Source organism: Anabrus simplex, chromosome 5 (assembly GCF_040414725.1).
Source record: "Anabrus simplex isolate iqAnaSimp1 chromosome 5, ASM4041472v1, whole genome shotgun sequence".
NCBI classification, from domain to species: Eukaryota; Metazoa; Arthropoda; class Insecta; order Orthoptera; family Tettigoniidae; genus Anabrus; species Anabrus simplex.
The window spans coordinates 386,689,615-386,714,824 of NC_090269.1; the positions used below are offsets into that span (position 1 = coordinate 386,689,615).

Here is a 25,210-nt window from a genome sequence, read left to right on the forward strand (position 1 = left end):
TTTGTTTATTTCTGTAAGCCAGTTATGATTTTTTTAGAGATACTGCAAGATTTAGTATATTGTACCTTCCATATACTTCTTTGTCTTTTCTTATGAAATTTGCAGACCTGTTCTTGCCGCTATTTCATGAATTTTTTCTATGGACTGGAATGCTTCTAGTTTGTTGTTGGAGAGGATTGTCAAGTCATCTCTGCGAAGGCGAGGCAATCAAGGTGAATTTTGTTTTTGAGAAGTCTACCAATATTGATCCCTTTAGTTTAATTTTTCCATTCTCGAACCACTTTTTCCAGAACTAGATTGAATAGTAGTGGTGATAATCCATCGCCTTGTCTGACCCCTGTTGTAATTCTGAATGGCTCTGAAATTTCTCCTAAAAATTTTAACTTTTATTGTTGTGCCTGTTAGAGTTTACTTGATCAATTCCTTTGTTTTTCTGTCAACTTGAAATTCCTCTAGTTTGTTGAATAGAGTCTATCGGTCCATTGAATCATAAGCTTTTTTGAAGTCAGCAAAGGTAATTAATGGTTGTTTTGTTTTACTAATTTGTAAAATAGTTTTTAGGGTTAAGATTTGTTCTGGGCAGGATCTTCCTTTTCGAAACCCTGCCTGATATTCTCCAGTGAGGTGGTCGGTTTGTTTTTGTCTGTTTGTTTATTTTGTATTTATTGTGGTCGGTTTGTTTTTGTTTGTTTGTTTATTTGTTTGTTTATTTATTTATTATTTTTATTTATTTATTTATTTGTTTATTTTGTTTATTTATTTATTCATTCATTCATTCATTCATTTATTTATAAGAGAACAGGTCGTGAGTCCCAGTTACAGTGTTCACATACGAAACGAATTGGCAGTGCAGTTAGAGTTGAATAGCTGTTAGCTTGCATTCGGTAGATGGTGGGTTCGAATCCCACCGTCAGCAGTCCTGAAGATGATTTTCTGTGGTTTTCCATTTTCACACCAGGCAAATGCTGGGCTGCACCTTAATTAAAGCCTTGGCTGCTACTTTCCCATCCTTGCATCACCGAAAACCTCTGATGTGTTAGTATGACATTAAACCACTAGCAAAAATAAAACGGTGTTCATGACAATTGTTACTTATATGTAAAACATATCAGCAGAAGTGTGAGACAAGTTTGTGGACTTTCTCATTTGTTGTTCATAATCTATATGAACAGCATAATGCAGGAATGGAGGCATGATAGGCATGGATCAATGCCAGTCAGCAGATATCGCACACATCTAGATGCCAAACTCTTTGCTGATGATACATTGGTAGCAGCATCAGAAGATGATTTCAATGGTCAGCATTTAATCTCCAGAAAGTATCTTCAAAATTCGATATGATCATTTCTCCAGAAAAGAGCAAAATATTGGCCTTTAAGGGTAAAATCTGTAAAATCTGTTTAGATTCATAAAATGTTGGATATATCTGCAAAAATAACTGTGTTTACCAGAACAACAGGAATTATAAATCACATTATGAAGCCATCTCTTGTCCAAAAACACACTCGCTTACGTCTTTATAACACTTTAGCCAGACCAACCTTTTGCTATGAGATGAGGCATGGACAATAAGAACTCAAGACATTTCCAGAATTACAGCACATGAAATGATGTTCATGCACAGAACAGCAGGCTATACAAAATAGTATCATTTTTTTTTCAAAATGGCGCCCGGTAATGACGATGTAGTGTTTTATTCTCCGAGTAAATTAACCGTAAAATGTGACGAAAAGTGCGGAAAATGTCGAAGATTAGTGAAAAATGGAATGTTGTGTGATTCATGTGATCGATGGTGGCATTATAAGTGCAGAAATTGCCCTAGAGACGTAAAAACTAATGAAAATGTTGACTGGATTTGTGAGCAGTGTGTTCGGAATGTTGTTGTTGGGGACGGCATTGACGAAGCACCGAAAACAGTCGATGAGGAATATAAAAGTGCATTCGAAATTATAAATATTCTAAAAAAGGACAATGAGACTCTTAAAGTTGAAAATCAAGAATTAAAAGAAAGACTGCGATCGCTAGAATTTGGGACTGACCATTCTTCGAGTGATATACCGGTACAAGTAACAAACTCGAGCACATGGTGTCAAGTAGTTCGTGGATGGCCGGCTAAGAAGAAATCTACAACTGAATTTCCGGAAATAAACATCAGAAATAGGTTTTCTGCCCTAAATAATTTAATTCTAGAAGAAAGTGATCGCGCGCGTGAAACCAAATCATCGCAATCCGCTGCCGTTGCCGTGCTGAGTTTAAAATTTAGGCCTAGAATTCAGATTCAAGACCCAGTTAAGCCTAAATCAGCGAAGGTAGCTGTGTTTGGTGATAGCCAAGGAAGGGGAATTGCGGGAGTGATTAACGACGAGAATATAGCAGCAACTGGAGAAATATATCCAGGAGCTTCTATCAGCAGTGTTGTGGAAAACGTAGAAGCAGCAACTAGGAACTTCGGGAGCGGCGATGCAGTGATTAACATCGGTGGGACAAACGACGTAGCTCACGACGACGCCAAGAATGTAAGATCACAACTTAAACATACACTAGGGAAGTTGACCCACACTAACGTTTTTGTAGTGAACGTGCCCCACAGGCATGATTTGAGTGTGTGAAAATTGAAGTGGACAAGGTCAATACAGATATTGTTAAAATTTGTAAACATTTTCGGAATACTCAGGTTATTGAATGCAGCAGTTTTGAGAGATACTGTTATACAAAACATGGCCTCCATCTAAACAATTCAGGTAAACGAAAGATAGCAAATATTGTTCTAGATTTTATTAATCTTAAGATATGTACTGAAAAACAGGCAACTCCCTTGAGTTATAATACTGACCAGGAAAACTAGTAGAAAGAGCCAGCTGTACTTCAAGCTGGCTCAGTCAACTAGAAAAAGAAACTCAGGATAGTAAGGAATTTCAAGTTACCCAATTGCAACAGTCAAGTTTTAGGGAGGAAGGGGGTCTGAGATTGCTCTTGGTAAACCGTCAAAGTGTAGTAAATAAACAATTAAAATTCGGTACATTGATGGAATCTTATGAGACTGATGTGGTGATAGGAGTGGAATCGTGGTTGAAAGAAGGGGTGGATAATAGAGAAGTATTTCCAGAAGGGTACACAGTCTATCGTAGAGACCGAGGAGATAAAAAGGGAGGGGGGGGGGGGGTGTTTATTCTGGTGAAGGAAACTTACTGTTCACATGAATGGTTTACCGATGAAAGGGATGAAATATTAGGGATAAAATTAGTTTGTGATAATATGAAGGAGGTGGGAATTATAGGAACATACAGGCCTGGAAGAGAGGAAAGAGACATGGAAATCTTTGAGAAAATAATAGATTATACTCGTAAAAACAATAATCATATGGTAATAATTGGGGGAGATCTAAATTTGCCTGAAGTTGAATGGAATGGAGCTGCAAGTGAAGCCCATGAACAGAAACTGGCAAATAAGTTAATTTGGGAGGAAGGATTTGCACAAGTAGTACAAGAACCGACTCGTCTCAATAACTTACTAGATGTATTCTTGGTTAAACCATGGTAATTGAAGGAATAGGAGACCATAAGACTGTAATAATGGACGTAGGACTCGTACCAAAAAGGCTTAATAAGAGGGTTACACAAGACAAGAAATTGTACAGAAAAACTAAAGTTGATGAATTTGGGACTTACCTTAAATCACAATTCAGTTGTTGGATAAGTGAAGGGAGTAACGTGGTTACACTTTGGGCTAAATTTAAAGGAATCATTTGGGAAGGAGAGAAGAGATTTGTACCTGTTAAGAAGGGTAAAATGACCTCAGACCCTGTTTATTATACAAGGGAAATAAGAAAATTAAAAAGAAAATGTAGAATAGTAAACAGGAAAATCAAAGAGGGTAGGGAGAGTAGAGAAACTAAAAAACAGCTAATGAGGGAACTGAATAGAGTGAAAAAGGATGCAAAATAGAATTATATGAATGGCATACTTCAAGAAGGTAATGACCACAAAGGGAAATGGAAAAAGCTGTATTCATATATCAGGAATCACAAAGGAAAAGGAATCCAAATTCCTACAATGGTGGGAGAAGAGGGTGAACACTATTTAACAGATACTGAGAAAGCAAACCTATTTAGTAGGGAATTTAGAGATTCAGTAGATGATTGTCAAGAGTTGGAAACCGAAAAAGAAGATAGAGAGGGAGAGAGACAGAGGGAAACAAGAAGCTTCTCATTCACAAACGAAGATATTTTCAGAGAAATCCAACTGCTTCAGCAAGGAAAAACAGCAGGAAGTGATCAAATTACTGGGGAGGTATTAAAGACAATGGGGTGGTACATAGTGCCTTATTTAAAATTTCTCTTTGACTATGTCATAAATAATAGTGTAATACCAAAGGAATGGAAGGAATCTATAATAATACCAATTTATAAAGGAAAGGGTGATAAAAGGAAACCAGAGAACTACAGACCAATCAGCCTGACCAGTATAGTTTGTAAAATACTGGAGAGTTTAATATCGAAGTACATCAGAGGGATATGTGATGATAAAAATTGGTTCATGAGGAGCCAGTATGGATTTAGAAAGAAATTTTCTTGTGAGGCACAACTGGTGGGATTTCAGCAGGACATATCAGATCAGTTGGATTCAGGAGGTCAGTTAGATTGCATAGCCATAGATCTTTCCAAAGCCTTTGATAGAGTGGAACATGGAATATTATTAAAGAAATTGGAGGGAATAGGATTGGACGTAAGGGTTACACGTTGGATAAAAACATTTCTAAATTCAAGGGTTCAGAAAGTCAAAGTAGGAAATAATGTATCTCAGGAAGAGAAAGTTTGGAAGGGAATTGCACAGGGTAGTATAATCGGTCCATTACTTTTCTTAATATACGCAAATGATTTAGGGAACAATATAACATCAAAAATAAGATTGTATGCAGATGACATAATTGTTTATAGGGAAATAAACAACATTGAGGATTGTTCAGAATTACAAAGGGACCTTGAAAGTATCCAACAATGGGTTGAAGAAAATAATATGAAGGTTAATGGAGGCAAATCAACTGTTACAACTTTTACAAACAGGAGCTTTAAAACTGAATTTGAATATACTTTGGATGAGGTAGTTTTCCTAAAAGATGGCAAGTGCAAATACTTAGGTGTGAGATTTGAAAGTAATTTGCACTGGAAGGGTCATTTTGATGACATAGTTGGGAAAGCATACAGATCGTTACATGTCATAATGAGGCTACTTAAAAGATGCAGCAAAGAATTAAAAGAGAAAAGTTACTTGAGTATGGTTCGTCCATTATTGGAATATGCAAACAGTGTTTGGGATCCTCACCAAGAATACCTAATAAAAGAAATAGATAGTGTGCAGAGGAAAGCAGCAAGATTTGTAACAGGGGATTTCAGGAGAAAGAGTAGTGTATCAGATATGTTAAAGGAACTTGGGTGGGAAACTTTAAGTAAGAGAAGGGAGAAAACTAGACTTATAGGATTATATAGAGCCTATACAGGAGAAGAAGCATGGGGAGATATCCGTGAGAGGCTTCAGTTGGAAAATAATTATATCGGCAGGACTGACCACAAATATAAAATTAGAAGGAATTTTAGCAGAAGCGATTGAGGTAAATTTTCATTCATTGGGAAGGGTGTGAAGGAGTGGAACAGTTTACCAGGGGTAGTGTTTGATCCTTTTCCAAAATCTGTACAGATATTCAAGAAGAGAATAAACAGCAACAGAGAAAATAAATTATGTGTTAGAGGGCATTCGACCAGTGCAGGTTATTGTAAAAAAAAAATGTATGTGAATAAATTAATTCCATCCCCTGGTCTAAGGAGTTTGGACAGCCAAAGTAGGGGACTGCCTGTAATGGTGAAGTACAGTGGGGACTTCGAGGGCCCTGGGACCGCTACGGTAGCTGTGAAGGCCCTTCAGGAACTCTGAAAAGTGGTGGCAAAAGGGGCTATGGTTAAGACGCAGCAGGTCGTTATGCTACTTAGGATCCAGAACGGGTAAAAAAAAAAAAAAAAAAAAAAAAAAGTAAATAAAAAAAATGCAGTGTAAATATTAATCTTATACCAGTTGTATAGTATCATTTGAAGTAATTCCACATACTGTATATCAGTTGACTATATTTGTAAGTAGTACAGGAGATATTATAAGTAGAATTTTGTAAACAATAAAAATTTATTAAGGATGAGCTGTGTGTTTAATAGAAAACATTGTTAGCGTAAATTGTATAATATTGTATTATAGGAAAATTTTCTTCTCTTGTTAATTTAATATTTAGTGCTTGACAATAATGTATTTTAGTGTACCATTTGCCACCGAGGTAGACACCTCATTTGCAAATAAAGAGATTTTGATTTGATTTTGAAATAAAGATGTGCTTAAGGGACTTAATGTGAAACCGGTAATCAATTACATCTATGATTACCAACAAAACTGAAAACATCATGTTCAAAGGATGGAATATGGAAGACTACCAGAGGAGATACTGCGCTACCAACCAAGAGGACACAGATCTATAAGACGTCGAATGAAGCGATGGAAAGAAAATGCAAGATCGTAACAGGCCACATGGCCCAATACTTGGAAGGATGATGATGGTGATGTGAAACATTAACTAGAATATTCTGACACAGAAGTCAGATTAAAAACAACATGAAGCATAACACAGCAAATATTATATCACAGTACTAATTAGGTCTAATACCAATTAAGATTTAATATAATACTTAAAACAGTATATCATCTTGTCTTGTTCCAATTCAGGAAAGAATGTGTGTTGTGAAATTACACAAGGAAAAATGCTCTTTTTTTGTCCAACATTTAGACCACGTTTCTACATCTTCCTCTCAGCTATATTGTGAACTACTTTGTTGATATTTTTCTGTTACTGCTGGTAAACTGTTACAGGTCTTCAAGCATATCACCCTGGACCTAATCTCCAAAAACGAAAAGGTCCTGATTTAAAGCCATTTGCTGAGCCATGCGGTCCAGACTGCTACATGCATCTTGTAAGTTGAAATTTGTAGAATAGTTGAAACTACTGTATTAAAAATATGTGCCGTATTTTCTCGCATAATTAACACACTTTTTTGACAAAAAAAAAAAGGCAAAAATTTGGATGCGTAAATTATTCAAGGAATTCAGATATTTAAAAAATTATTTACAATTTATTTACATTTAAAAGAATACATGAAATACACACACACAATTGGTTCAACTCATTAGCGGTTATAGTCATTTGGCGTAAAATTACGGCGTGCTTTTCTTTCTGAAAGTCAGATAGGGTACTAAGTTAAGTTGGAGAGACAGATTTGAAGTACCGACACTCGAAAGTTCTCTTCCCATTACGAGCTGACGATACAACATGAAGTGAAATAAATAAGAACTAATAAAAGTTCAATTCATGTAAGTACACATTGATCTGTCTCAGCTTTATCCTTGGCTTTGACAAAATGAAAGTGACTGAGGTATGAGTGATACTAGTAATGCCATTACTTCTGCAGCCAGTCCCTGCTATGAATGGTGTGAAAATATTGCTCATAGGGTCGGTTGTTGCATGCATTTCCAGTGAGCTGTTGAGGATCCAACCAGCCTTCGGGCTGAGGACTAAACATACATAATAATAACCTACCGGCAAAAATGAAAAGTCTTATCTTTTATAGGGTAGCGTCTTCTAGTTCGTTACCAGCACTGGAGGAAGAACCGATGCTACTGTTATCACTGCTCACATCTCTCTATAAGAAATCATCTTCACTCCCATCTTTTGAAGAAATCATGTCCCAAGCACGCAATATCCACTCACAAAGTAGTTCCACCAGGTGGTTTCCGAATCTTGCCTGTTGAGGTAAGTTGGTGCACACTTTCTGCCAACCAGCACTGATAAAGTTTTCGAACATTGGCCTTGAATGTTTGATTTATCGAAACATCCAAGGGTTGAAGTACCAACGTTAGTCCACCAGGAATCATTGCCAAATCGGTTTTCATGATTTCCAATAATTAGCTTCTTAGTGTCTTCCTCCAGGTGGCCACAATAACTGTCCATTACGAGAAGAGCCAGGCACCGTTCATATCCAATCTTGTACGGGTGACATGTCTATCCACCTTTTTTCCTGGATACGAATGTGGATTCCATGCAGAAATTTTACCCTCGGCATTGTTTTTCACTTTAAGAAAACGTAAGGTGCAAGCTTTCTACCATCAGCTGTTACAGCAAGCATTACAGTGCATCATTGTTTTTCACTTCCCGTATTGCGTACGATAACAATTGATGTCCCTTTCGTATCGATTGTTTGACTTTGCAGCATGTCAGAACTTATTGGCGTCTGATCTGCATTCCCTATTTGGAAGAGCAAATATTCCTTAACTTTACACTTCTCAATCACAAAGCGGTGAAAATTATTACTTTTTGGTTGAAATCATTCGGCATTCTTAGGCATAATGTTGTTATGTTGTTCTTTGTCGAAGAGAGGGCCAGTTTCTCTTCATAAAATTAATCATCCAGCCTCAGCTAACCTTAAAATCTAAGACACTGATTCCATGTGCTGCAGCTATTTCTCGTCCCCGTCTCGTCTTCGTGAGAAACAGCATATCCATCGTTGCATAACGAAATCACATATTTAAATAGATCCTTCTCTACTTGCAGAAACTTGCTTGGTCTGCACAATTGCGAGACTTGTTGGTCGCTTGAAGTGCAATTTTCTGTTTCTGCCAGTAGCGCACATTGCGTTCAGACACTGAATACTTGCGGCCCACTGCTCTTTTCCCGTATGTTTTGGCATAACTGATCACTGCGAGTTTATACGATGCCGTATTACTCGAATACTTGCTCATAGTAGATTAATAAACAGTTTTGAGATCACAGAAAACATATGTACCGCAGCCGAAACACTCGTAAAATATGTTTGTACCAGACTGGAATAGAGTGTTACTAGTCACTTCTGCGCTTATTCACTCACTGAACTAGTGCACTGGTATTTCCTTCCATTTGATAACAGCATGTTGCCCAGTATTTGGAATGCCCGGTTTCGCTATAGGAAGCCTGCCACTCGAGTAGTTGACATCTTTATTTCAAAATACATCCGGAGCTGCATGATGGACATTTGAAAAATTGGGTGCGTCAAATATGGGAACATTTCTTTTTCTCCACTTTGGACCCAAAAAATATTGGGATGTGTAAATTATGCAAGGGCGTTAATTATTCGAGAAAATACATTATTTTACCAGCAAAGTTTTAAAGCTATTATATGCTTGTAATAAATTGAAGAGAGAGTTTGTGTGCTTTAATAGAGTTGAAAATTCTTATCTTATTATCAGTATTGTAGTATAACTCCAGGAGATATACAGTGGAACCTCATTAGTGCTTTCCTCATTAAGACATTTTCTCGTATTGCAGGTCATAAATTCGAAGTCCCAATTGATGTTGTATTAAATCTGTATAAAATACCTCGCTTATCACGTCACAAAATTTTGCTATTACTGCTTAGTACGATCACATTTTTACTAGCCCTGAAAATATTCTTTGTAATCTCTTGTGTAAGGAACGTGGTATTGATTATTGATAAGAGGCCTCGCTCCAGGAGGTAGGTCGGGGAAAGTTGTGCAAAATCCGTAAAAGGCCTTGAATTCCTGAACTTTACGGGGTAAGTTACAGCTTCAGAGAGCAATTCGTCAGCCTCAGGAAACATTTTACTTGCCGATTTTCAGTGATATTGCTGAATAACCCATTAAACTTGGTTGTGCTTGTATTTCACATTTTATTCAGAATTACAAGTGAATAATCTCATTATTGACCGAATTGAAATTCAATATATTACATTATTTTTACTTAATTTATTGAAGACCACCTGTTCAGTACTTTAAAGTCTTTAAGACTATGATATAATCATTCTATTAGGGTTGTAATGGTACATGTTTCACCTGTCATCGCAGGCATCATCAGCCATAAATTCTATGGCTGATGATGCCTGCCTCTAAGTCAGAGCTCTGAAGTGAATGTTATATTAAAACTATTCTTAAAAACTAATTGTTTACAATAATTTACATTGATAAGCAAACCTGGCCAACAGCTGGAAACTGCAGATGATGATGATGATGATGATGATGATGATGAATTTACATTGATGTATAAGAACATTATGGTCTATTTGGATTGAATTGGTTAATCCTGTTTTAAAGATATAATGGGATATCATATTTGTGTTCCCATCTAATGAAGATAATCTAAAATAATATTAACACTCATAATGTTGATACTGGGTTGGCAATTGAAGTCAAACGAAAATCAAAATATTTACACAGATTTTTTAGTATATACAAGAAATCAATACATTCAGCTTAAAATGATTTGTGGATTAGTTAAAATCTTTTATAGATTAAAACCTTTCCGTTATTATTGAAACGAGTCTTTATTAATAATATTCGAAGTGAAGATTCCGGTTAGATGGCAAGATAGCTAGTAGAGGATGTTTTTGATCAAGTCTCATTCATATAACAGATTATTCCATCTTCTCATTGAATATGCAGTATGCTGCCTATGTCATGAAGCTTATGGAGTTAGCATCCATGTAAGTCTGAAGAGGAGTTCAACTGGATTCTTAGATGTAAATGAAATGGCTTGTGATTTGTGTTGAAGTCTGTGAAATAAGACAAAAAAAAGTGTGCGAGTTGTTACAATTCGGATTGTTCACTAGTGGAATTAATCCTCTTTGCACTTACCCTTTAGACTTAGGTGAGATGTCCAGCAGCGTTGCTTGTGTGTGGTGGTCTGACAGTCACTTTACCTCTATTCCTCGTATTGTAGGGGTGTGTCATTATTGGCGGGGAGTGTGTCGGGTGAAGAGGGGTGGGTGGGGCGATAAGATCACTGTTGGTGCGCTTAGGCAAGGGGTGTGGCTGGGTGACGGGACATTAGCTGCTGTTGATATAGGGGTATTAATACTGGATTTATAGTTGAAGATTTTTAAAAAATTGTTATTGTTTATGTTAAGAAATGACAGTAAGTTAGGAATTTGCTCAGTGACTGGGCTCTTTGTTTCTATGATGTCATTTAGATTTTGATGCTGGTCTAAAAAACTATATAGGTGTTTTCAACTTCAGTCATTAAACTACCCTATTAATAATCTTTAATATCTGAGGGTCCTGGTCTATAGTGGTGAAGCTACGTCCCGTTTCTTTCATATGAATACTCATAGCGGAGTATTTGTTGTTCTTAGATGCATTGTAATGTTTTAAGTATCTCGTTTGAAAGCTGCGCCCTGTTTGCCCCACATAAGAATATTTATAGTGGACACATTTGAGTCTATAAATCCCGTATCAGTTGTGTGTTGAATTTACTGTATAGGAATTAAAGAATATATTTCTGTTTATTACGGGTTTTAAATATAATGTTGACGCCATGTTTCTTAATCGGATTGGTGATCTGTTATAGAGCTGGATTTGTGAAGGTAAACGCAGCAAAACTGAGTTTTTTTAAGGTCTTTCCGGGGTAAAATTAGGTGCAGTTTTTATCTTGATTTTGTTTATAATTTTACTAACCATGTCTGATTTGTAGCCATTAAGTCTAGCCAGTTCTCTAATATATTGTAGTTCTTTTTTTGGCTCCCGTTAGAAAGAGGAATTTTGAACGCTGTATGGATGAAGCTGTAAAAGTTTGCTAATTTGTGGGAATGTGGTTGCAAAGATTCCTTTTATATGGTCAAGGGGGCAAAGGTGGGTTTTCTATAGATTTGAAATGTGAATTTATTACTGGCTCTATTTATGGTTACGTCTAGGAATTTAAAGAGTTGTTGATTTCATCGTCCTTTATGAAGGTAATGAGTCCATTAAGGAACTTTAAAATGTTATCGCAGTTGTTTTGCTGTTTATCGATGCTGGCGAACATGTCATCCACATATCTTAATCATAAGTGGAGACCATTGATTTTATTTACTATTTTATTAGCTTCTAGATTATCCATAAAAATGTTAGCTAAAATGCCCGAAATGGGATCTCCTATTGGCAGTCCCTTTTGATGGTAAATTTTGTTGTTGATGGTGAAATAGTTATTGTTCAAAACAAAGCTCAATAATTTAATGAAGTCGGTTATTTCAAATATGCTTAAGTTACTGTTTTTAGAAAGGTTCGTTTTTGTAATATTTATAGGGATGCTTGCGTACATATTGGTATTGTCATTTGAGACCATTATATGGTTTGGTTGTAGTTTAAATTCTACCGGGCGAGTTGGCTATGCGGTTAGGGACACGCAGCTGTGAGCTTGCATCTGGAAGATAGTGGGTTCAAATCCCACTGTTGGCAGCCCTGAAGATGCTTTTCCGTGGTTTCCCATTTTCACACCAGGCAAATGCTGGGGCTGTACCTTAATTAAGGCCACTGCCACTTCCTTCCAACTCCTAGGCCTTTCTTATCCTATCGTCACCATAAGACCTATCTGTGTCGGTGCGACGTAAAGCCAATAGCAAAAAAAGTTTAAATTGTGTTAATAGAAATTAATTCTGTGTGAGTGATATATTGAAGGTTATCGAAAATTTGTTGCGTGATAGCCTACCTATGGTAAGGAACATAATTTGTTAAGTTGACTAGAGTGCTGCATATACTGAAAAAGTCATGAAATCACTTACTCATGAAGGAAAAATTAAAACCCGGGACGTGGACAGGCATCTGTATCTTTCAGCAGTGGCACGTGTTGAAACTCGCTTTTTCGAGTTTCGACTCAAGTCGATCGAAATGTTGTTGCATTCAAGATGGCAGTCAAAGTCATTCTCTCACACATGGCCAAGTTTAACCTCCAGATAATTTGTTGTTCCAAGAATGTAACCAGCAAATCCACTGGTCCGAAATATAAGGCTTCAACTAACATTTTTTTTTTTTTCTAGAAAGAGTGTGATCTTCAATAATACGTTGATACTTTTATGAGCTCCAATGAAAATGTTTTCGTATTTGTTGTCTGGTGTTTTACACACCTTTCGATGTGCTGTTATTTAATAAGCCCCAGTGGGGAAGGTTTTCATATTGGTTCTCCTGTCTTTTTTAATGCCTTTTAATACTCTCATCTTTGGAAATGTTGGATAGCCTATATCTTTCACTGTACCCGTACATACACGACATAAAATGCACACATCAAATGATATAAACTTCATATTATCCATATTGACAGCTAACTCTTATATAAAATATATTTAATTTGCATAGTATCCTCCTGTTCAAACCATATACAGTGAAAACTCTTTAATTCGAAGTCGGTTAATTCGAAATATGCGTATTTCAAAGTAAATGCCATTCCCCAAATACAAATATAGGCCTTCATTTGTTATTTCGATCGATTAATTTGAAACACGGTTAATATCTAATTTGAAGTTCTCATCAGGCCCCTAAACTATGTAATTTGAAACCAGTACTGTAATCTGGTTGCTGTAGAATAGCTAACAAATAAAGTCATTGTAGAAGACAATTAATGACAATGAGCGACTGTCTCATATCCCTCATTGCAGCATACGCACCAGAATAGTAGGTTGGCCCTACTTCAGTTTTTGAGGAATTAAAGCTTTTATTGCTGCTTCTTTGTTACTGTTTTTTATCGCGTTGGCAATGAGCCTTATTATTGTCGTGAGGTACACGTATGATACGGACGCGGAGTTATTTTTGTTCAAGTTTCGTAGACTCTAAATTTGTTTATAATGGAATCGCAAGCAGACGAAAGATCGGAAACTGAGTCTTTTCATGTGCCCACTGGCTAAAGGAGCAAAATGACAGCCTTATCGATTCTGGACAGTGTCATCTCTACCATATCGATTCTGGACAGTGTCATCTCTACCAGCAATGCCCCAGAAAATGTTGTGAATGCAGTGGGTGTAATAGAAGATTTTATTTCGACAACTTACAGAAATGCACTTGCGCAGCGTACCATTAATTTGTATTTCAGAAAAGATTTACATTGTTTTTCAGTGTTTGCCCAACAAGGAAGATGTTGAAATGCGCTATTGTTGGAACTTAATTTCTATGTTGGCTACCCTATCGTACATAGCTTTCTCATGTTTTCATTTGTTTTTGTGTTTTTTAAACATCGAGATATTGATGTTTTCAGGCGAAGTCAATTAGAATATTGTATGTGCATTGTATCAGGAAGCAAATATGATTGCATCCTGGATTATAATCAACTTACAGTAGTTATGTGAGTACTTCATACCATAGATAAATGCAGGATTTATTTTTCTTCATAAATATCAGATATAAAGCACCACAAACTTTGGTGGCTCACTTAACCCAATTTCTGGCCTGTCAACCATGCATAACTTGTCAAATTCAAAGTTCTTGCTGTGTCACCTTTTTATTACTGTATTCTTTCTGTGATTGTTGACACTGTTTGTGAATTGTTTCCAATTGTCTGATGGAGTTAGCTACAATCACACATCCTTTCTGTCGATATCAGGTGATAGACAATAGTTTTGTTGTTTTAGTTTATCATTTCATATTTACAAAAAAGTAATTAAAATAATGGATAGGTATGTTCTAAACATTCAGGAAGAGTGGGCCAGTCTATTTAGGTATGTAAATTTTAAGACTAATGAACCCCGGACTTATATATTATTACATAAGTCTCTGTACCATATACCCAATTTTTGCAGCTTCCTTTAATTATTGTATTATTGTATTGTATTCTAGCCAAGTTAAAAGAGCATCAAACTATGGATGTTTATGTACATAAAACAAACAAATTAACAAAAGGAAATGAATTGGAATGGGATACTATAAAAGATGATTTGCTAAGTGTAGTTCATGAAACACTGGGAACAAGGAGATTGGAACCAAGAAAACCATGGATTACCAGAGAAATATTGGATCTAATAGTGACGAGAAATCAGTACAGGAGAGGAAACATGACAGAAAGCCAAGAACAATACAGAAAAGTCAAAAATCAAATTACAACTCTGTGTAGAAAAGCGAACAACACTAACAAACTAGCTTCACTGCAAGCATCTATGTCTTTATATATTAAAATTCTTACTCCATTCTTAAACTCTTACTTCATTTCCAGACCAGTTTTCTTCCACTTTGTTTCACTCAGGCCCATGATCAGAAGTTTCCTCCTTTCCATGAGGTCAACCAGCTCTTCAGTTTTGTTTGTCAGTGTCAGAATATTTAATGTTCCCACTCTGATACTTTGTCTTAGTTTGGTTTGGGTAGCTGGTGTAACATCGGGCTGTAAATCGTCATTCGTATCGAACTGATGTCGTTGTCGTGAATTCCTACATCTGAGGCTCGTATTATTCTTAAAAGCAACTTCTTCAGTAATCCCTCTGTTGACCTGCTGAGCCTAACACAGGCGGAGATTTTCTTTCAGGGTTTTCTCCCTTAGCCATGAGACCACTATATGTCCAATCCAAGGCCCCATACCGCTGGCTGTGCAGAAGCATGTGACTGGGGAAGATATGTCCATGCGCATACTGCTATGTTGTGGGCACTCCACAGCTCGCTGAAGAGACCGTAGTATGGAATTCATGCATTAACTTACATTTCGTACATATGAAAACACCTGCCCTGGTAAATTAATGACAGCCTACACAGACTACCATGTACATATGCAATAAATATACATAATATCAAGACTGTGGTAAAATTTAAAAAATACTTGTGAATAAAAACCAAACACATTTTGCATTGTACTAAACAGTCTACACAAATCCTTCGGATAGCGTATAGGTGGTCGCACATAAAAGAAAATTAAAAAATAGGAAAACCTTTAGCAGACTGAATAAGAAGACTGAAAAATACACTACTAACAGAAATAAATATACATACCTCCTATTCAAAATTCACTCCCCGAAAACAGAAAAAAAAAAAACAGTATATAGGCCTAGCGGTACTTAAACATAATCATGTCGCTCATTTTAATATAAGGGTCATGTTTGTAACTGATATGCTTGAACATTCGGAACAGATACATGTAATTGAAACCTAGGCTCTACACTTTAGCTTTATTGAAAATACGAAGACATGTTCAAATGACAGTGGTGTACAACTTAAGTACAATTACATATCGCGAGAGAAAAATTACCCGTCTCTCAGCAGACTGGAGAACACATTAGTTAAATATTTACAAACTCCTGTACCGATAAGAATAATCTTCAGTATGAACAAAAAAGAAACCTGTGAAATAAAATATTTGTATGAACGGTACATAGCTTATCATTCCTCTCTGATAAGTAGGGCCCGGATTCATATGCACTAAAAATAAAACAAAATACACTTACCAGACGCATTATTTTATTTTAACTTAGCGTTAAATTGATAAGCATGTTTAATTCCTTGCAAAATGATGCATGTCAGTAGGTTTCAGCAGTTTTTCAATGTTTTCAGGAGTCAATAACTTTGTTGTCCACCAGAATTAATTTATATGCTAAAAATGATCGTTCTACGTCAACGGATGTAAGTGGGTAATGCTTAAACACTGGCACTGACTGCTCGGAACATTCTTTTGACAAAATCTTTAGCAATTTTTACAGTTTAATGTATTGAAACACTGCAGTAGACGAAGAGCAAGTTAACAGATGAACACACTTTTTGAAGCAAACTTCGGGATGCTACTATATGGAGAAGGAAAGAGGAATGTCAGAAAGAAGGAAACAGCTATTGTGAAAAGCGTCATTATCCGTCTACCTGCTTGTATTGCCAACACTGAAAGCATTTTCCTTGATCAGGGAAGTTTCTCATGTTGCCAAGGGATGTACAACATACGGAGTTAATTAGATTTTTCATTTCGTTCAGAAATCTTAGATAATCGGTCACACTTAAGAGAAAAATATGTCTGTATATGCACTAAAGCTCAAAGTATGCACTAACATTCAAAATATATGTGTATATGCATTTTTAAAATATCCGGGCCCTACTGATAAGTCATTACAGCAAATTTTACTCAAGTCTCTGAACAGTTTGTTTAAAAAGCACATAACTGCAAAAATCTTTCTAAAATATCAGATACATTTATCATTTTCTGAATATGAAATACTGGTTCTGCGGTGTAGGGGTAGCGTGCCTACCACTTACCCCGAGGCCCCGGGTTCAGTCCCCGCCCAGGTTAGGGAATTTTACCTGGATCTTAGGGCTAGTTCGAGGTCTACTCAGCCTACGTGATTACAATTGTGGAGTTATCTGCAGGTGAGATAGTTGCCCCGGTCTAGAAAGCCAAGAATGATGGCCGAGAGGATTCGTCGTGCTGACCACATGACACCTCGTAATCTGCAGGCCTTCAGGCTGAGCAGCTCTCGCTTGGTAGGTCATGGCCTTTCGGTTTTGTTTGGTTTGGTATATATATGACATAACGTAATGATGTGAGTAGAACTTAAATGATCATTTCTGTGTGATTTGGATTTAGGAGAACTTAAGACACCAATAAATCATTTTTCAGATAATTGATAATAATTTGAAGCAATACCTTACCCTAATATTAAAAGGGTTTCATCAAGCTGTATCAGTCATATCTTACATATTCTAGGCCGTAGTTTATCAAACTTGTATTACCGGTACACAGTCTGTACGAAAATATGTATGCTTTTTCAGAACAGCTGTTTAGTTCTAAAAAATTATCCCCGATGAATTGGAAAGAGGCAAAGAGGGAAAAGAAGAAGCTTAAAAATTCTAAATTTAATGTCCATACGTTGTCTGAATCAACCATCTTATAACCTGTTTAGTTTTCGATTATGGCCATTGAAAGTCATTTTATAACAGTTCAGTTTCTACCAACATTTGAAAAGAAATACCAGATCCCATCTGATAGCGATCTGTACAAGTAAAGATTGCACATGAATTCACCCTGGTGAATACGGTACCTTTCCATTCCACACGTAAGACCTAACTTACTTCCCTTTAATATTACCGAAAAATTTAACTAGCGCATCGTACAAGCTCTCACATTCCTTGAAGATATTTGACAATATAGTATCACTCCGTCACATATAATACTACAGCAGATCCACTAACAGACATGATTCAAATCAAAAACATGCAAGGGACTGTAAAAATTACCACGTGCTAACCATGCAGTTGAAGCTGAAGTGCCCGCAACATGGCGATGCGCGAAAGTGTTCAATATTCTGCATAGCATCAGCGCGCTCTGTGAGTCTAGATAAGTAATATTAAAGTCTTTGGTCCAATCCTTGGTCTATGCAGATGACATTCTGATTTTAGCTGGGAAAGAGGAGAATCTCCAACAAGTTCTCAGTAAATGGGCTTGTGCCTTCCAGGATCATGGGATGGAAGTGAAAGCAAGCAAAACCAAGGTCATGCAGTTTACTAAAGGAGAAAAAGTACAGCTTCAGATCAAGTGGAACAATGAGTATATTGAGCAAGTAGAACAAATTGAGTACCTGGGCACCATCTTCAGAGAGGATGGAAAATTAGAGGTAGAAAAAAACAACAATTAGAAAAGCTAATCAAGTTTACTATGGTATAAACGACACAATCATAGGTAAGGAAGAAATTATTAGAAACACAAAAATGCGGGTATATCATGCCATGTACCTGCCAACCCTCCTGTATGGTGCAGAGAGTTCGGCGGTGCATAAAAAACTGAAGAGTCGTTTGGTCGCTGCTGAGATGAGATATTTGCGGAAAGTTGCTGGGAAAACTCGAAAAGAGACCCTAATAGAAACACCACAGAGAGAGATGAGCTTCAGCAGGAGCCAATAAGGGATGTCATCTAGAGGAGAGGATTGGGCTGGATTGGTCACTTAGAAAGAATGGAAGATGAAAGGAAAGGGAAGCAAGTGTAGTGAGCAAGACCAACAGGAAGAGAACACGAGGGAGGCCACGGATTGAATAGGAGGAGTACATCTTGGGACTGATCAGGAAGTGAGGGAAGACCCTGGGTGATGTTCAGAGAATGGCGCATGACAGAAGAAAATTTAATGAATGGCTGAAATGCCCCAACGCCTAGCGGCACAAAGGGGAAGAAGAAGAAGAAGAGGAGTTGGCTGTGCGGTTAGGGACACGCGGCTATGAGCTTGCATCCAGGAGATAGCGGGGTTCGATTCCTATTGTCGGCAGCCCTGAAGTTGGTTTTCCGTGGTTTCCCATTTTCACACCAGGCAAATGCTGGGGCTGTACCTTAATTCTCTGGCTGCTTCCTTCCCACTCCTAGCTGTTTCCTATTCCATTGTCACCGTAAGACCTATCTTTGTCGGTGCGATGTAAAGCAAATTGTAAAAAAATATATATATTCTATCCACTGACATTCCCTACAACACTTAACACCCTGATGAAAAGTACAAAGGTCTTGGACTTTTCAAAACATCGTGGGAAATTTCAATTCAATACATTAATGCCTGCAATACGTAAGCTAAAGCTGCCAACACCTACATATTTGCTAATCGGACCCCGTCTGATGAAATAACAGCATATATGCATTTCCTGAACATTACCAATCAGGTGACAATCAGTGGAACAGCCTTCTCGCTCCAAGGAAAATTCGTCAAGAACTTAGAGAACGTGATATGGTAGCTTGATCTGTATTACCTCAGAAAGGCATTGGAGTGGAGTTATACAAAGAATGTACACCTGCCAACAGCTGGATAACATGTCACAAAAGCCTTTCCTACCGTGAATGGCACAAAGCTGTTAAAATCAGGAAGTGATCAAATTACTGGGGAGGTATTAAAGACAATGGGGTGGTACATAGTGCCTTATTTAAAATTTCTCTTTGACTATGTCATAAATAATAGTGTAATACCAAAGGAATGGAAGGAATCTATAATAATACCAATTTATCAGTCTAACCTAGTCAGCGTTCGGTGACAGACATGCTGAGTGAGGTGCCAGTAGAGCCGGTGTGGAGTGTGACCGATGAGTGGAAAAGTAAGACGGGAGGGAAGAGGAAGATGATTGGTGTGGATCAATATTGTGCAGCTATTGGAAGATGGCAGGGGAGATGGCAAAAGGAAACAGTTAGAAATAAAGGAGGTAAAGTGGAAACAAGAATGATGGGAGAGATGATACTGGTGGCAGCGGTGATTATGGTACTGTTAGCCATAGGAGGTGTGGAGGTGAACCCCGGCCCGACTTCCAGTGGCAACATGAACTGGGAAGACGTGGGGGTCATAAGAAGAGTGGTAAAAGAAATGGTGGAAGAAGTATGCCCGTTTGAGCAGATTAAAAATACCAATTTATAAAGGAAGGGGTGATAAAAGGAAACCAGAGAACAACAGACTAATCAGCCTGACCAGTTTGTAAAATACTGGAGAGTTTAATATCAAAGTACATTAGAGGGATATGTGATGATAAAAATTGGCTCATGAGGAGCCAGTATGGATTTAGAAAGAAATTTTCTTGTGAGGCACAACTGGTGGGATTTCAGCAGGACATATCAGATCAGTTGGATTCAGGAGGCCAGTTAGATTGCATAGCCATAGATCTTTCCAAAGCCTTTGATAGAGTGGAACATGGAATATTATTAAAGAAATTGGAGGGAATAGGATTGGACGTAAGGGTTACACGTTGGATAAAAACATTTCTAAATTCAAGGGTTCAGAAAGTCAAAGTAGGAAATAATGTATCTCAGGAAGAGAAAGTTTGGAAGGGAATTGCACAGGGTAGTATAATCGGTCCGTTACTTTTCTTAATATACCCAAATGATTTAGGGAACAATATAACATCAAAAATAAGATTGTATGCAGATGACATAATTGTTTATAGGGAAATAAATAACATTCAGGATTGTTCAGAATTACAAAGGGACCTTGAGAGTATCCAACAATGGGTTGAAGAAAATAATATGAAGGTTAATGGAGGCAAATCAACTGTTACAACTTTTACAAACAGGAGTTTTAAAGCTGAATTTGAATATACTTTGGATGAGGTAGTTATCCCAAAAGATGGCAAGTGCAAATACTTAGGTGTGAGATTTGAAAGTTATTTGCACTGGAAGGGTCATTTTGATGACATAGTTGGGAAAGCATACAGATCATTACATGTTATAATGAGGCTACTTAAAGGATGCAACAAAAAATTAAAAGAGAAAAGTTACTTAAGTATGGTTCGTCCATTATTGGAATATGCAAACAATGTTTGGGATCCTCACCAAGAATACCTAATAAAAGAACTAGATGGTGTGCAGAGGAAAGCAGCAAGATTTGTAACAGGAGATTTCAGGAGAAAGAGTAGTGTATCAGAAATGTTAAAGGAACTTGGGTGGGAAACTTTAAGAGAAGGAAGAAAACTAGACTTATAGGATTATATAGAGCCTATACAGGAGAAGAAGCATGGAGAGATATCCGTGAGAGGCTTCAGTTGGAAAATAATTATATCGGCAGGACTGACCACAAGTATAAAATTAGAAGGAATTTTAGCAGAAGCGATTGGGGTAAATTTTCATTCATTGGGAAGGGCGTGAAGGAGTGGAACAGTTTACCAGGGGTAGTGTTTGATCCTTTTCCAAAATCTGTACAGATATTCAAGAAGAGAATTAACAGCAACAGAGAAAAATGAAATGTTAGAGGGCATTCGACCAGTGCAGGTTATTGTAAATTAAAAAATGTGTGTGAATAAATTAATTCCATCCCCTGGTCTAAGGACTTTGGACAGCCAAAGTAGGGGACTGCCTGTAGGGGTGAAGTACAGTGGGGACTTAGAGGGCCCTGGGACCGCTACGGTAGCTGTGAAGGCCCTTCAGGAACTCTGAAAAGTGGTGGCAAAAGGGGCTATGGTTAAGACGCAGCAGGTCGTTATGTTACTTAGGATCCAGAACGGTAAAAAAAAGTAAATAAATAAATGCAATGTAAATATTAATCTTATACCAGTTGTATAGTATCATTTGAAGTAATTCCACATACTGTAGGCTATATCAGTTGACTATATTTGTAAGTAGTACAGGAGATATTCTAAGTAGAATTTTGTAAACAATATAAATTTATTAAGGATGAGCTGTGTGTTTAATAGAAAAAATTGTTAGCATAAATTGTATGATATTGTATTCTAGGAAAATTTTCTTCTCTAGTTAATCTAAAATTTAGTGCTTGACAATAATGTATTTTAGTGTACCATTTGCCACTGAGGTGGACACTTCATTTGCAAATAAAAAGATTTTGATTTGATTTTGAAAATGACAACCAATGTTACTGCAGTCAGAACTGTTCCAGGCAAATCTTTGGATGGTAACCTCTGTCAGTGATGCCACGGGGAGAAAGAAACACTGGCTCATGTCCTTGGATTTTGTTCATTTGGTGGTGTATTAAGGAACTCCCACCACCATAAAATCAGGTCCTTCATTGCTGAGGAACTTCATAGAAAAGCTTATAACGTGCTTGAAGAGCATCTTATAAATCTCATTTTTTATCCCGTATTGGCATCAACTCAACTAGTTGTGCATGAAGAGGTTCACGTTATATCCTGTATTGGCAATTCCAAGCGAATAGACATGATTGCCTACATGAGCATGAAGGGCTACAAAACAGACCCGACTATTTGGTTTGAACATCATTTAGGCTAGCCCAACGAAGTAAACACCAAGAAAGGGAACATATCCAATCCAGCAGTACGTTACTACAAAGGCAAATACCACCTTGATGAGATCGAGGTAATGGGGCTAATGCTTGGAGCTCGTGGTACTGTGCTAGCCTTCTTTCATCAAGTTCTGGAAATGGTTCAATTTACCAAAGGACAGGATTTTGGACCTCGTCATACTTATACGCAGTTCAGTGAGAATAGTGAGATCTCGCATAATTATAACCCACATTCTTGATTTCTAGCCTTCCTTCAATCAGCCTGCTGTTAATGCTGTTAGTTGTCAGCTTTGTAGCTTTTACATTTTTTATTTGACTATTGTACACTTTGTCCATTGTTGGCAGCCTATACACACGAGAATACAGTGGTTTAATAAATCATATTTATCTCCAATTATCATATGTAACTTTCAGTAGTTAGGAAGGCTAAAGTAACGCAATATTTCAATGCTACCAAGACATGATTTAGAAGGAAATATTGTGTTGCAATTCTGTAGTACTGTAACAGTGGAAGTTTTCAGTTCCTACTAAAATCACTTGTGACAATCACGATATTTAAACAAACACCACACAGCACTCTAACATGCGGGAAAAAACAGTTCACATTAAAAACTGCAGGCTAAGCTAATTTTCAAATAGTAGGCAGGAAAGAGCGTGGAGGAAATGACTACTGGGATGCATTGTTACTAACCTAAAAACTACAAAGTACCCTTGCCGTCTGAAATAACCCCTGCATCTGATATTCTCCCACTTTATGGTACTTAATATTTATTACAATATAATTTAATATAATATGGATAAGATGAGACCTGTGTGTGGGAAATAACACACAAATTCATCAGCTGCTGACTTGCAGTGAGGCAGGGGACTGCCAAAGGCTAAGGGAGACCACCCTGAAAGAAAATCCTCTAGTACATTAGGCCTAGCAAGTCAGTACAGGAGTACAATGCAGTTGCTTTCAAAACGAAAACGAGCTTCGGAAAGAAACATATTCTGAATGTCGACAATACTTCAAGTACTCTTGGAACTAATGACGATTTTATGTCCAATGTTCATTCAAGATGCACGAGAAGAACCGATCATAGAAACAAGCTTCAGATTGGAACCTTAAATGTTGTGACTCTAACAGGATAATGCAACGAAATCACGGATTTAATGAACCGTAGACATATTCACATCCTAGAGCTAAGTGAAACCAAATGGAAAGGTTGCAACACAAGAATGTTAGAGGATGGATATAAATTATTCTGGAGTGGTAATCCTGCAGTGGTGAGGAATGGAGTTGGTTTTACACTCCAATAAAGACATTGATAGTGTAACAGATGTCTCCTTCATCAATGAGAGATTAATCAAAGCTAAAATATGCCTAAATGAAGAACCTCAAACTGTAATCCAAGTTTATGCTCCCCAGCAGGGTTGTAGCGATGACCAAAAAGCAAGCTGCCTAGAAAAACTAGAGGATATCATTGATGAAGGGAACGTAATGATAATTGGGGATTTTAATGCCCAGGTAGGAACTGATAGGTCAGGTTATGAAGGAATTATTGGTCCATATGGATTTGGTAATAGAAATGAAGAGGGTGAACTTCTGCTTGATCTATGTACACGAAACCAACTTCTGGTGAAGAACTCGTGGTTTCAGAAACGGGATAGCCACAAGATGACTAGATATAGCTGGGATGGTCAGTACAGATTAGTGATAGACCTTACCATCACAGATAGGTCAAGTGGAGAAAAGGTGCATGATATAAAATGATACCTAGTGAGAGCCTTGATAGTGACCATAGACTCATCATTGCAGACCTAAGAGCCACCAAACCTATTATTAAAGTAAACAAGAAGAAAAAAAACCACAAATTAAAGACTGGAAATTGAAAGATGTGGAAGTCAAACAGCAGTTTCTAGAGGAAATCAGAGCTAAAATACCAATAACAAACACAAAGAAAGGTAATGAAGAATGGAATGATTTTAAGGCAAGTCTGGTTGGTAGTGCAGATAAAATATGTGGAAGAACAAGCAGAAGAGTGAGAGAGAAAAGAACATCTTGGTGGAATGATAAAGTGAAAGAAGCCATAATGAAAAGGAATAAAGCCAAAAAAAGTTCTTGATGTGGCTAAGTCTGACAGAAGAATCAACAGCGACCGAATAGACAACAATAAATTGGAAGAGATGGCAAAGGAATATAGATACAGAAAGTTAGAAGTCAAGAGAATTGTACGGGAAGAAAAAGAGAAAAGTTGGAAAGAATTTACAACTAAACTGGAAGAAGACAGTAAAGGGAATATGAAAATGATATATGGAATAGTAAAGAGTAAAAGATCAGATAAAGAAGCAATTACTGCTCTGGAGACAGCAGATGGGAATATAGTTCGCAATATGAAAGATATCACGGATACAATGGGGCAGTATTTTGACAAGCTCCTAAATGGCCCTAAAGAGATCTCTATTGAGGATGTAGGACAGAAGACAATAGAGGAAGATATCCCAATTACATTGACAGAAGTAGAGCAAACTCTCCATAGGATGAGATGTGGTAAGTCATCAGGAGCTGATGAAGTTAAAGCTGACATGATTAAAACTGCTGGTCCGCGAAGAATACAGTGGCTGTATAGAGTTCTCAGAACAATATGGAAGGATAACAAAATACCTGAAGATTGGATGAAAGGGGTGATAGTTCCTATTTTTAAGAAAGGGAGTAGAAGGAAAAGTGAAAATGACAGAGGCATTACC

General features: G+C 37.2%; 1 protein-coding gene across 2 annotated transcripts in view; it reads left to right on the forward strand.

The window, feature by feature from the left end:
- Positions 1–25,210, forward strand: part of E(z) (histone-lysine N-methyltransferase E(z)) — a 180,638-nt gene that overhangs the window by 79,485 nt on the left and 75,943 nt on the right. For both annotated transcript variants that reach the window (XM_067147736.2, XM_067147737.2), the window contains exon 7: positions 6,903–7,003. In XM_067147736.2, the coding sequence (XP_067003837.1) occupies positions 6,903–7,003 (101 nt within the window). The remainder of the gene's footprint in view (positions 1–6,902; positions 7,004–25,210) is intronic.